Source organism: Polyodon spathula, chromosome 14 (genome assembly GCF_017654505.1).
Source record: "Polyodon spathula isolate WHYD16114869_AA chromosome 14, ASM1765450v1, whole genome shotgun sequence".
NCBI lineage: Eukaryota > Metazoa > Chordata > Actinopteri > Acipenseriformes > Polyodontidae > Polyodon > Polyodon spathula.
Window position 1 is genome coordinate 39362959 of NC_054547.1, and position 13319 is coordinate 39376277.

Below are 13319 nucleotides of genomic sequence, written 5' to 3' on the forward strand. Positions count from 1 at the left end.
TGCAACCGTTTATCTCGATATCATGCGGGATTACATGTAGGGGCCAGGGTAACGCTGGTCTTCTCCTTCGTTTGGGTTAAACGCTTGGAGAGAGAAGGATCGAGAGAGGAGCTCTCGTTGTAAAGAGGAATTACGTGTTGTGTTTGTTTGTAATTGTCTGCGTTTTGCACCACCAGACAGTTAACTCACCTGTCCGGAGCTGTCGACCAGGGTCAGCACAATCCGGATCACCACTGCACGGAACCGTCACGAAATACAGTGTCTTCACCCACCACAAGCACGTCTGCACTCACCCAGGACTGGTGACCGTGTGTTCGTTTTGTTCGGGACTGTGTCCTATTATTGCTATCCCCGTGCTTTACACATTGTTGTGTATAGCCGGGGATTTATTATTTAACGGTCACCAGACCTGGATTATAAATAAAAGCACCTTTTCACTGGAAACTGTTGTCTGCCTGTCACTCCTGCATCGCATCACCGCTATACCTGTTCCCCTCCACTAGCCACTTTGCCACAATTACATTACTATGAATGATAATATGCAAATGCATAGTTTCAGTTATATTCCATTAAGACTACATCTTTTATTTCCTTCTTGATTTTCAATACTAAAGTGCTGTGATAGTGGGTTAGGAAAGTGGTTGATGACTGTACCTGTTGGAAACTGCATCACAAATGTAAAGCAGAAGGGTTGTTTTGTAATAAGCTGCAGGTCAAACAGGGTAGAATAGTGCAGGGCAGAACGCTCTCAGTAAAGGAGCTTCAGACACCTGGAGTCCTTCAGGGCCCTGCTTCTTTAAAACCTCTCTGATCCCCACAGATGCAATCATCTTTGTTGGGTACCACGTGGAAGATCTCCATGGCAACACAAAGTAATGACTAGGCCATAAAACTCCTCTTTCTCTTTCCTCGCTCTTTTTTTTTTTTTTTAACATTCAAGACTTTTTATTTGACCGGCTGTAGCCTTTCGAGATAATAAAACTAAAGCAAGGGGAGTCAAAAAAAATAATAAATAAATAAAAGTAAAGCCCAACAACATTGTGAAAAGTGTGCAGTCAGAAGCTGCTCTGATTTGCTCTAAACACAAGATCATGGCACCTGTATTTATTGGGGAAGAATAGCACCCTGCTCTGCACATCAGCACACACTGAAACAACAGCACAGTAAGTAAAACAAAAGCCACCTTTTGACTTTCGGGTTGTAGTCAGAGCTTGTCAAGTTGACTCAAACCAAATGCACGCAAGCACCTGGTTTATTTTCCATATTTCAGGAATGTTTTGAATTTAGGCATGCTATTCACATTTTTAATAAGAGTCCAGAACAGTTTGAGATATTAAACTGTATTTTTTGCATAAAAACTTCTTTAACTTGTGAGTTTAAGCTCGTAAATAAGGCATCAGGTCTCCATTGTGCTTGCGATACAGTATGTTCAAATTGGTTAGTTCTGCTGATAGAAAGGGTTGTCTGTGTGTCAAGGAGATATATGCGGTCCTATAAATATAAGATAAGTATGATTTGTCTCTTTATATATTTTACTTTTTTGTTATTTAAAAGACTCTTTGGGCTGCTAAAACCAAATTAAAATAATAAACACATGCTTCCTACCACAAAGCAGTCTGTTCGTCTTATTAAATGATGATCCTGTAGGGGTAGTTCTGCTTGACCACACTACTAGCAAGACTCCACCATTTAGAGTGATGTCAAATATTAATGTTCAACTTGAAAGAACAAGCACAATTTGCAATTTCATTATTTAAAGGCACGTGATCAGTTTGGCTTATGATGCTTTTTGTTGCCTGTTTAAATCTAAAGCCTGTCATAAATCAAGAGCAGGTTATTTGTTGTTTGTTCTGTTTTTATCAGGGAATTGAATTACACCAGAATGCTGACTGTCTTAAAAGTACAATAGCATTTACATTTCATTAGACTCAGCATGTCTGGACACAGCACTAAACAAAACAGGTGCAAAGCCTGACACAAACCAGAGAGAAGTTTCCAGCTTGAGATTTGAAAATTGACCGCCCATCCTCATCATTCCCACGCGTGTTTGAAAATGAAGCTCTGACGCTCTGCCTGCCCATGGCTGCTCTGTAACCTGCCTGCACCATGGCTGAGGAGGAAGAAGACGACTTGAACTGTCCTGCCTGCCAGCGTCTCTACCACGTCCCACTGCTCCTGCCCTGCTCACATAGCCTGTGCCGGAGCTGCGTGCTCCGAATGACTGCGGACTCACAGAAACCCCCCAGGCGCCGGGCGCTGTCCCCCCTGTCCTGCACCCTGGACTGTCCCAGGTGTCTCTTCAGCGTGGAGCTCCCCAGTCCAGACTTGGGAAGCGCCCCTGAGTACCTGCCTGTAAACCCTGCTCTGCAGGACGCACTGGACAGGCATGTCAGGCAGGCGGAGTGCAGGGACCACGGCGCCAACTGGAGGCTGTTCTTCTGCGAGAGGACTCAGAGGCTGGTGTGCAGGACCTGCAGGCCGAGGCTGCTGGAGGAAGACTGTGTGGTGACACTGGAGGACGCTTGGGAAAGCAGAGAGGTAACGAAACTGAGGATGCCCTTTCTCTTACCTTCTTCCTTGATGTTAATGTTCTGGTATAGTAACTAATCAGATCTAGAGATCAACATTATACCTGTACTTTTAACTCAGGTCTACCAAACTGCTGTGGGAGTCTGATAAAAACAGTGTTTAACTGACTTGGTGGACAATACAAATTGACTAGTCGTATCGGCTATCCTTGTTTTTCTGAATTCCAAAAGCAACTTTGAATAAACTGAACCCTTCCATACTAATGTTTTTTTCTCAATGAAGTTCCAGTCCCAGGTTCCATTACCATTTGCCTACATGTTTAAAATCCTCTCCATCTGAGATTTACATTACTCTACATTGATATCCCCACCCGGGAATGCTTTGTTGTTGTTCAGCTACACCCTGCTATACCTATCATTTACACCCCCATATCCTAGAATTCAGGTGCACTGTTTACTGCAGTCATACTGTTCCAGTGCCAGGACAGCAGGGTTTGGCAGGTGTCTGCTTGTGTCTTCCCAGGAGGGAGTATTGCGAGGCCTGCAGGGTATCCAGGATGAGATGACAACACTGAAACAGGAGCTCCGAGAGCTGGAGGGGATGACACTTGAGGTACAGTACACTGCTCAGAGACACTTCCATCCACTGCCACTAATCTGGGACCTTCTTATCTAATATTGGAAAGGTGGCACCAAACGGGAAATCTGGGGAATTTTCACAAAATTCCCACAACGAATAGGCAGTTTCCGGGCCAAGTAATGAAAGTCCTGCACTAAGGTTATTAAAGTGTTTGCAGAATCTGGAAAACCACTATTCCGGTGGGTTTCTGTCTGTTTTATTCATTGTTCATCGATAGGTAGCGATGTGACAGTGTTGTAAAAGCAGCGCATGCAAGCGAACCGGCAGGTTGCACATGCAAAGGTACTGTAAATGTAGGCTTTGACCTGGCAGAGCTACTCTGTTTTACTGGCTGGTCACTTTAATGACCCCTGGTGGATATTAGTAAAATCTCTTTCCTTTTCTCTGAATCATGCTTTGTCCTCCCTTGTTTCTAGCTCTCTTTTTTCTCTCCTGATGGCCTTCTCAAAGATAACATAACCTGTCGGAAACACCACTGGCCAGTATGAGCATTCCTATTTAATTCCTATTGTTGATCGATGTGTTTGGTAAACCCTGTCCATTTCAGGAGACTCCTGCCGCTGGTGTATCTGATGCAGAGCAGAGGGTTCAGCTTGCCAGAGAACGGCTCCAGAGCCTTGCAGAGTACAGCTCCCGTCTGACCACAGCGCTGGAGGAGCAGAACCTGGCCAGGCTCCTGCTGGTACTCCACTCTTTTACACACAGGCTAGGACAATGCAGGGCAAAGTTATGAACTAGTGCCTCCATTGAAATGTTGTGCAATGATCTCATTCCGGTGGAGCTGTAAATGTAAAATCTTGTATATGCAAGCTGATTGGCTGGACTGAAGGGGGGAGCGGTTCGAGCCTTGCTGCTGAGTCCTAGGTTTGGTAATAACAGATTGAGTTGCCCATAAGGGTGCATGTGGACCAGTAGTAGACCCCCATCAAACACTGCAATGGTCTGTGTTTCTAAATCTGCAGGGTCTACGAGAATTGTGCTGGTATGGGCTGTGGCTCTGATATTCTCTGTGTTTTTGTGCTGGTATGGGCCATGGCTCTGATCTTCAATGTGTCTTTGTGCTGGTATGGGCCATGGCTCTGATCTTCAATGTGTCTTTGTGCTGGTATGGGCCATGGCTCTGATCTTCAATGTGTCTTTGTTTTGGTATGGGCCATGGCTCTGATCTTCAATGTGTCTTTGTGCTGGTATGGGCCATGGCTCTGATCTTCAATGTGTCTTTGTGCTGGTATAGGCCATGGCTCTGATCTTCAATGTGTCTTTGTGCTGGTATAGGCCATGGCTCTGATCTTCAATGTGTCTTTGTGCTGGTATGGGCCATGGCTCTGATCTTCAATGTGTCTTTGTGCTGGTATAGGCCATGGCTCTGATCTTCAATGTGTCTTTGTGCTGGTATGGGCCATGGCTCTGATCTTCAATGTGTCTTTGTTTTGGTATGGGCCATGGCTCTGATCTTCAATGTGTCTTTGTGCTGGTATGGGCCATGGCTCTGATCTTCAATGTGTCTTTGTGCTGGTATGGGCCATGGCTCTGATCTTCAATGTGTCTTTGTGCTGGTATGGGCCATGGCTCTGATCTTCAATGTGTCTTTGTGCTGGTATGGGCCATGGCTCTGATCTTCAATGTGTCTTTGTTTTGGTATGGGCCATGGCTCTGATCTTCAGTGTGTCTTTGTGCTGGTATGGGCCATGGCTCTGATCTTCAATGTGTCTTTGTGCTGGTATGGGCCATGGCTCTGATCTTCAATGTGTCTTTGTTTTGGTATGGGCCATGGCTCTGATCTTCAATGTGTCTTTGTGCTGGTATGGGCCATGGCTCTGATCTTCAATGTGTCTTTGTGCTGGTATGGGCCATGGCTCTGATCTTCAATGTGTCTTTGTGCTGGTATGGGCCATGGCTCTGATCTTCAATGTGTCTTTGTCTGGTATGGGCCATGGCTCTGATCTTCAATGTGTCTTTGTGCTGGTATGGGCCATGGCTCTGATCTTCAATGTGTCTTTGTGCTGGTATGGGCCATGGCTCTGATCTTCAATGTGTCTTTGTGCTGGTATGGGCCATGGCTCTGATCTTCAATGTGTCTTTGTGCTGGTATGGGCCATGGCTCTGATCTTCAATGTGTCTTTGTGCTGGTATGGGCCATGGCTCTGATCTTCAGTGTGTCTTTGTGCTGGTATGGGCCATGGCTCTGATCTTCTCATGTCTCTGTGCTCGAAGGCGCCGGTGTGATGTATGTCATAAATCTGCCTGAGAGCCCAGCCAGACAGGAATGTTATTATCCCTCTCCCATTGTCTCCCCTTGCCTAGGCTGCAACTCAAGAGCCACTGGAATTCTCTGCATCTCAGCAGCAGGGTGAGTACAGGCAGCTCAAGCACAGCACATACAAGGAGCACTGGGAACCTGAATAGGAGAAGAGTGCTGAGTTTCACTGGGTTTCATATAGGAGTGCAGTGCTGTGCTCTTTAGAACCAAAGGGGCACTTCTACTTCAATGAACGCAAGTACATGTGTATTATTACTATATTGCTACTTATGTATTATTAACTGTAATCAAATGATTCAGGGGATCTGCACCTCTTTGCTTCACGTTTTGTAACTGTAAGGTGAATTTTCTCCTTCCGGTGTTAATTCAAGTTTGGAATAAACTCTTTGCAAATATTCCCTGATATGTCAGAATTAAAGAGACTTTTCGCCTTGTGGTCTTTATTATTGAATGGAGTCGTTTCTTGACAAACATGGCAGTCTGAAACACCTGATAACCTATTTTTGAGGGTTTTTTTATGTATATTTATTTGATGTATGTTTGGTACAATTGACACTAGTGTCTCTATACACTGTAACTCCACTATGATCCAGAACTGCAATGGTGTATATGTCAGTATGTGCTTCAGTGGATAGAAAAACACAACCAGGCCCATTCCCAGCTGCTGATGCTTGATGCAAACCAAGCACGCTTGACTCTGCAGACTGTGTAGTTCAAGCTGCTGAGTTCCCTGAATCAACCCCACTCTTCAGATTGATATCGCATTCTATCTCTTTAACAGCTGATAGTCCAAGAGATCCAGTGCAGGGCAGTGTGGAGCTTTCTGAGGAGGACATGGAACGATTCCGGCAAGGTAGTGTTGTCAAGGCATACCTTCACTTGATGATGTGACAGTCTGGCTACCCTTATTTAATAACACACATGTCCAATAACACACGCTTGTCATTTCTGCATTCTAGCCATGTGGACTGTGCTGAGCTCTGATCCAGGGGGATTGCTGTAGGGCAGCAGTAGAAAGCATCAGAGTGCCCTCTTCTGGGGGAAAAAATAGAGAGCACTATTCAAAAGAAATGTTATATATATATAATATATATATATATATCTATATATATATATATAATATATATATATATAATATATATATTATAAACATGAAGCAGGTGCTTTTATTTTCTAAACTGTTGTTTTTCAGATTTTACCAACATTCTGATAATATTTTCATGGATTTCAGTTTCCTTGCACTTCATTTTCTGTGAACATTTATTTATCAGTCATCAAAATACAGTAATAAATCACTCATCTTTTAGAAGGAACATATTGGTTTGAAGGACGAGGGGGCTCAGGTTTAACAGCGAATCATAAAGCACTGTGCCACAACAGGTCTTTGAGATTCACTATGAGCAAGTTGGACATGCGCCCCCTACTGCAGGACCTCCTGCCCCTCTGCTCCCCTCCATGTTAAACTAGTTAAATACTTGTTTGTTTTTTTTGCTATTTATATCCTACTTGTCACGCAGGGGTATCTTTCAAATTGGACCCCCATTCGGCACACCCCTCTCTGAGAGTCTCCCCTACCGGTCTGACAGTGCACTACCTCAAGCAGGGCTCCCTGGAGCTAGGCTGCAGTTCCCATGGAGACCAGACGGGGGCAGATGCCGCTTGCTCCTCACTCGCGCCGTGCGTCCTCGCGGATATCAACGTGGACTGGGGCCTCTGCTACTGGGAAGTGGACGTGTGTAACAGCAGGTTCTACAGGATAGGTAGGCTTGTTTTGGGTTCAAATCAGCTCAGCTCAGCTCAGTTCTTTATTATTTAACCAGGATGCGAACCCTTTGTTTTTCGCATTTCATTCCAAGGGAGTCCTGGAAGACAGGAGCACACAGCTGCACGTGAACAATTGCACACAGGGAATGAATCCCTTCACAGAGGTGTTACACAAGAGATTCAAATCATTTTTAACAAGGATGAAATACTGCCCTTACACATTAGTAAAGCCTATTACCTTTTTATCTTTCAAATAGGAAAATAAAGAAATGACACAGCTGGCACTGAGTAAAATCCGAGGAAGCTCACTCACTTTCAGTTGGAATTGTGTAGTGGCACCTAGTGCCCAATATGAGGGATTGCATCTATTTGATAACACAACTTCTGTGACATGACTGGAGGCAGTTTCTGCAGGGGGTGGAAATCTGCAGCGAAGGCTGTTCTCCAGAAATAGTTGCAGAGGCACAGCATTCTGCTCTTGTGTTTTCTTCAGAGAGCTGTGTGTAGCGAGAGCACTTGGTTGCAAGTACAGAAGGTAACTCTTTTCTAACCAAGTTTACATTAGTCACTATCGGCAAATCCAATCTTTTTCCATTAAACATGCAGCCTCACCGTCTCTCCAGTAGTTCTCTGAATAACGCATCACATTTGTTATTAATATATTTACATCTAAATACTGCTGACCCAAGTATTGTTTGCGCCAGTATATGCGGAAGGAACACTTGACAGTAGCGTTTGCCATTGTCAGCTATCTCAGGGTTTGGACGCTAAGAGCCATGGGTTACAAGCTGTGACTGAGCTGCCAAACTACAACCCAGGATTAGCAACGTGTGGTAGCTATCAGTGTGCAGTACAAATGCAGGCAAGTCGTGCTGCAAGCTTGCAATGTAATGCAATAGGGTTCCCACACATGGGATACAGTGTCAAGGTATTTGTGAAGACACAGTCCAGTAAAACAGATGTATAGCTCAGTTTTAACAGAACCCCAAGGGAAGCATTAGGGGTCACAAGGGGTCACAAGGGGTTGCAGGAAACTCCAGTCGGTGTGTTGAGAACTTTCAGGAACATCTTATGCTGAAGCAGTAGTTGGGGATATTTACAAGCTATTTCATCTCAAGCAGCAAAATCAAAACAGTATTGATTTCAGCAACTACTAGAAAATGTCACATAAAGAATTGCCTGAAATCAGTCTCATATTATATCTCTCTGTCCCTCTGTCTCTGATTCTTTCAATCTTTATTTCTGTCTCTCTTTCACGCTCTCTTCCTTCCACCTTTGTGTTTTTCTATCTCTCTTTCCTGCCCCTCTCACTCTGTCTCTCTGGCTGTGACCCTTCATCCCCTGTCTCTGATTCTCTCTCTCGTCTCTCCCTGTTTGAAGGGGTGTCGGTGTGGGACGGCTCTCGCTCATGGTGGCTGTGTCGGGAGGGCTCCTCGTTTTCGGCTCTCTACGATGGTGCTGTGGAGGTGGTAGAGTCCATTCCCCCGCAGGTGAAGACCTTGGGGGTGTGTCTGAACCACACAGGGGGGACACTGAGCTTCCACAATGCCCTGGCACAGGAACACATCGTCACCCTGCCCACAAGCTTTGGGGGAGTGGTCCGGCCAGCCCTCTCCCTCTCCCAGGGCAAGCTGACTGTGCGCTGTGGGCTGCCAGTGCCCCCCCACGTCTTTGCCAGCCGCCGCTCTGCGTACAGGGGTGCCAGGGGGGCAGGGGAGCGCTGGACCCAGGACGTCCCCTTCCAGCCCGTGCTCTCCTTCATCCAGAAGTTTGAAGAACTCTCTGCTACCGACTCCGACTCTGGCCTTGTTTCCACCTTCGGATCCTCCTCCACTCTCAACTCCTGGTCCTCCAGCGTCGAACCCTCTGTGCCCGGTAACGCCCGGGGGGGAGTCAGAGCTGCAGAGCACTGACTGAGAAGAAGCCTCTTATCCATCCACAGAGCAGGAGCACTCATGGGAGATGCTGTATGCCTCAACTCCGGGGACATTCAGTGCTTGCACAGTTTCAATCTGTCCTCTCTAAGCGACTGTCTGCAATGGTGCCGGGTGTGTTGACTGCAATGGAAGAATCTCGGTGGATGTTTTCTGTTAAATTCTTCCCCCACTTGTATATTCAGCCCCCCAAGTGTAACTGTAGCATTTAGCCACCTGTGGAGCTCTAAGAAGAGACATTAGCAATGACGTGATTTTCCCACTGGCAATTTCCAAGCACACACCCACTTGAAGTCAATAACCCTACGCTCCAACTTTCTGGCAAAACCTTTTGGAGAATTGGAGCAATTAGTGGGAGAACGGTCAGAGTTCTGGGCCTAGTTTGACACAGGAGATTTGCAGCAGTTTGATTTATTCAAATGTCTACACGTAATTCAAAAAATGATGTGTATCATGGAACACAAGCTCTCAATTGTAATGGCTTAGTTGTACGTCAATCCAGACCAAAAATGAAAGTGCACAACTATGAGAGTTTGAATGGCTTAGTGTTGATGTAATGTTGTGGGATCAGCACTAGAGGGCTCCCAAGGGTATGTCAGTGAGCTCATGCGGCAGTGTTATGAGACGACAGTGCTATACTGCCATTGGTACATAACTACATTGCGCTTTAGTGTTTTTAAGGAAATGCATTTACTTTGTATACATTTTCAAATAAAATAGCTGCAGAGTTCATTCTAACCCCTTCTTATTTCCTTAACTGTCTTGCTAGGCATTGTATGTCGTTAGCTCTTGTGAAGCCTGGGAAGCTGCAGTTCCCATTGCAGGTGAATGGCACCATGCATGGGGTGTGTTCGGTGAGCTGCTTCACGAGGCTCCTTTCATACACATTCAATTCAAAGCAACTCATTCTTTACACTCACCTGCCATATGCTATTTACATTCTACTAGTCTGAACCATTTTTAAACATTCCAACTTCAAATAAATTCCCAGCCCCTTATCTCTGTGTTGCATCTCAGTGGATCCATCATCCAGTATAAGTCTGATCTAAATAAACACATGTTTAAAGATCCAGGCATAGATCGACGGTCTGTGGCTGCAGCGTTGTGAAACATTGTAGTCAGATTAGCACTCTCTCCCTCTTGTTGTCAGTACCCTGTCTCCCCGCACACACACTCACTTTTGCATTCCTATATTTGTGAGGACTTCTCATTGATTCTCACTATTTTTATTTACTATTTCTAACTCCAGACAGACAAAACTCCACACAGGGTGAAAGTCGACAACAAACTAAATATTTTGGAACTTTTTTTTTTTTTTTTAAAGGCATATTTAGTTCTTAAAAATGTATTTTACGAAGTGAGGCTGTCCCCACAACGTCGGTTTTTCAGGAATTACATCCCCCCCCCCCCCCCCCCCCCCACACACACAACTTCCTGCCAAACACATCTGAGAAGAGGAGCAATTATTGGGAGAGGGGCTAAGCTCCGGGCTGAGTTGACCCAGAGGATTTGCAGCTGAGAATGTACGCTTATCCCGGAGTGGGATGAGGGTCCAATACAGGTTTAGTGGAGGGTGTGGCCCAGCTGGGAGCCCCTTTGAAACCCAGAGGCTGGAGAGATGAAAGGGCAGAGGGTTGGGATACCCCTGTACAGTATTATCACAAAGTGAAGACCTGTGTACTTACTGGAGTGGTGTGAACAGGCTCAGCTGTGCAACACCTCTCAAACAATCCCTGTGAAGAAGCCAGAGCCACACTCTCACAGCTCAGCTTTTCACTGAGAATTACACTGATACCTTGTTTTGCATGATTTCTGGCAATGATAACTAACATAGGGTTATGCTTTTGGGTTTTATCTGGAACCCTTCTTTTGTTTGGGTTCTTTATTAGAACCGTTCCTCTGAACAACAGAGGGTTCCGCAGTATATTAGGGACTTGAAACAGAACTATTGGAACCATAATAACTGATTCCAAATGTGATATTTGGAGCCACTAATTAAGGGTTCTGTACACAGAGCATTGAATCTCAGTGTACAGTCCATGACACAACAATATAGCACAAGAGGACATCACTTCAGCTTATTCGTATGATTCTGTATGACACACGCATCCACAGTGCTTAGTATTATATTATGCCTGTATTTAATGTATTTGCATTGTTTTTTACTGTTTGTATTTAATGTACTATGCCCTGTATTTCACTGTATTTAATGTATTAGCATTGTACCTCACTATCTTGTAAAGCATTTTGTGATGGTGGTCAACTATGAAAGTCACTATATAAAATAAATATTGATTGATATTGATCATGCTATACATTGAGGCTACAGTGCATCAATGGCCAACACATGAATATCTATCTATCTATCTATATATCTACAGAAAATACTGTAGATTCTGACAGCCAGTGATGATATATCATATTGTTTCCCATCCAAGAACAGTCTATTCTGCAAACCAGAATACAAGAAACTTGACAACCATGTAGGCCCATTCTACTGAAACACTATGTATCTGGTTATCAGGAGAAAACAAAACCATAGCATGTTACCAAGTTTGCATGGTCTAGCGCTAAATCAGTCGCTGTGTCTCGGCAGGGATTCGAATCCAGCGAAAAGTGGAGGCTGAACATTATCGATCCACTTTGCTGGGAACTATTGGACCACCTAAGGGGGAATCGAAGCCGAAACTTCAGCGGACTCCCCCGGCCTTCGATCTCGGTGCCAATGCAACTGCGATGCCGGGCCAGCTGTATGCTTGGCGGCGCGGGTTGAAAGGATACACACCATTTATAACGGAGACAGAAAACTTAAAACAAGTGTGCAAGTAATTTGTGCAGAGTAAACAACAGAGATCTTCAAAGGTGATTTGGGGTTCTAATGAGTGGAAAGCAGTGTTCTAAGAGACCGGCCTCACTGAGATACAGACCGTAATACATTTTAAATTATTAAAAATGAGGAGCCTCCGTCTTTCCACGTGTTTGCATGTGCGTGCGTGTATTCTCATGAGTGCTCACTTCTAATCATTTAACCAAAATAAATTGCAAGTAAAATAAATAAACTCCCCCAGACCTAACAGTATCAGAACAGAATGCTGCCCACATAAGGAGAAAGGCATCAACTCACCAGTAAGCTTTCTAATTATACTAGGCGAGATTCAAATTCATATTTCCACTGATTATCAAGGGCATTATATAAACTATTTTTGTCTAAAACAAAAATGTGTTTTAAAAAAACAAGGCTTAACCCTAAATTTAACAGTATGATAAATCTGTGTAGACATAGTTATTTAGGTGATGAGTTTTTGAACAGAAACTGCTAAACCAGCCACTGTTTTCTTAAATTGTTTTAAAGATGTACAGATTTGTAATATAGCTATCACAGGGCGTTTATCTTCTCCCTTCTGCTAATGTGTGTAACAGCTACCAATGGCCTCTAATTACACGACATAAACCAGTCGTTATCTCAGAACAGGATTGGATTCATTGTCACGTCGTCTGTGATTTAGGAAATTATTTGTGTAGTCCGCACTTCACACCTCCTTCTAATTGCCACTCCTGCCTCTTGTTCTCTTTTAACAATTGCAAATTGTTTATTAACATCAGTTACAAAAATAAACAGAGATGCGGGGCTATACTACCCAATTTGCATGCATATTGGTTCCTGTCTCACTTCAATCATTGTTCCAATTAATTAGCAGCTGTGGGTTTGCTTTTGCGTTTCGGGTGCAAAGTTCAGCCACAGGAGCAGCGAACAGCTGCACAATGAAGTAAACGTGAAGTAGCCTTTTATATAGCCAGCACTGATGTGGTACAACTGCATATAAACAGCACTGAACCATAAACCAATATATTCGGACGAACATTATTATTATTATTATTATTATTATTATTATTGATAATAATAATATTATTATCTCACGGAGCTTCACATAGATTCAGCAAACCAGATCATTTTCCATATATCTAGTCAAAGTCTAGTTAAAGAAACGGGCGTGTAATTACGAGGTCCGCGGTTCAAATCCTAGCTCAGCCATTCACTCACGATGGGACCTCGAGCAAGTCACTGAACCTGCTCCCTGCGCTCCGTCTTTCGGGTGAGACGTTATTGTACGTGACTCTGCAGCTGATGCATAGTTCACGTACGTAGTCTCTTCTCTTGTAAAGTGCTTTGTGATGGTGGTCCTCTATAAAAG

The 13319-nt window shown here is 44.3% G+C and overlaps 1 protein-coding gene across 1 annotated transcript; it reads left to right on the forward strand.

The window, feature by feature from the left end:
• Positions 1-885: 885 nt before the first annotated feature.
• Positions 886-10420, forward strand: LOC121326619 (tripartite motif-containing protein 72-like). The gene is made up of 8 exons (XM_041269945.1): positions 886-1163; positions 1927-2538; positions 3052-3141; positions 3716-3850; positions 5473-5518; positions 6210-6281; positions 6946-7188; positions 8573-10420. Exons 2-8 carry the CDS (start codon positions 2107-2109, stop codon positions 9103-9105), a joined length of 1551 nt encoding a protein of 516 aa, XP_041125879.1. The 5' UTR covers positions 886-1163; positions 1927-2106; the 3' UTR covers positions 9106-10420.
• The last annotated feature ends 2899 nt before the right edge of the window (positions 10421-13319 follow it).

Bases quoted from the DNA above. Each gene is read 5' to 3' on its own strand.
- LOC121326619 (XM_041269945.1), top strand. From the start codon at position 2,107: ATGGCTGAGGAGGAAGAAGACGACTTGAACTGTCCTGCCTGCCAGCGT. The intron at 3,142-3,715 runs GTACAGTACACT...TGTCCATTTCAG, and splicing joins TGGAGGGGATGACACTTGAG to GAGACTCCTGCCGCTGGTGT. The intron at 6,282-6,945 runs GTAGTGTTGTCA...CTTGTCACGCAG, and splicing joins CATGGAACGATTCCGGCAAG to GGGTATCTTTCAAATTGGAC.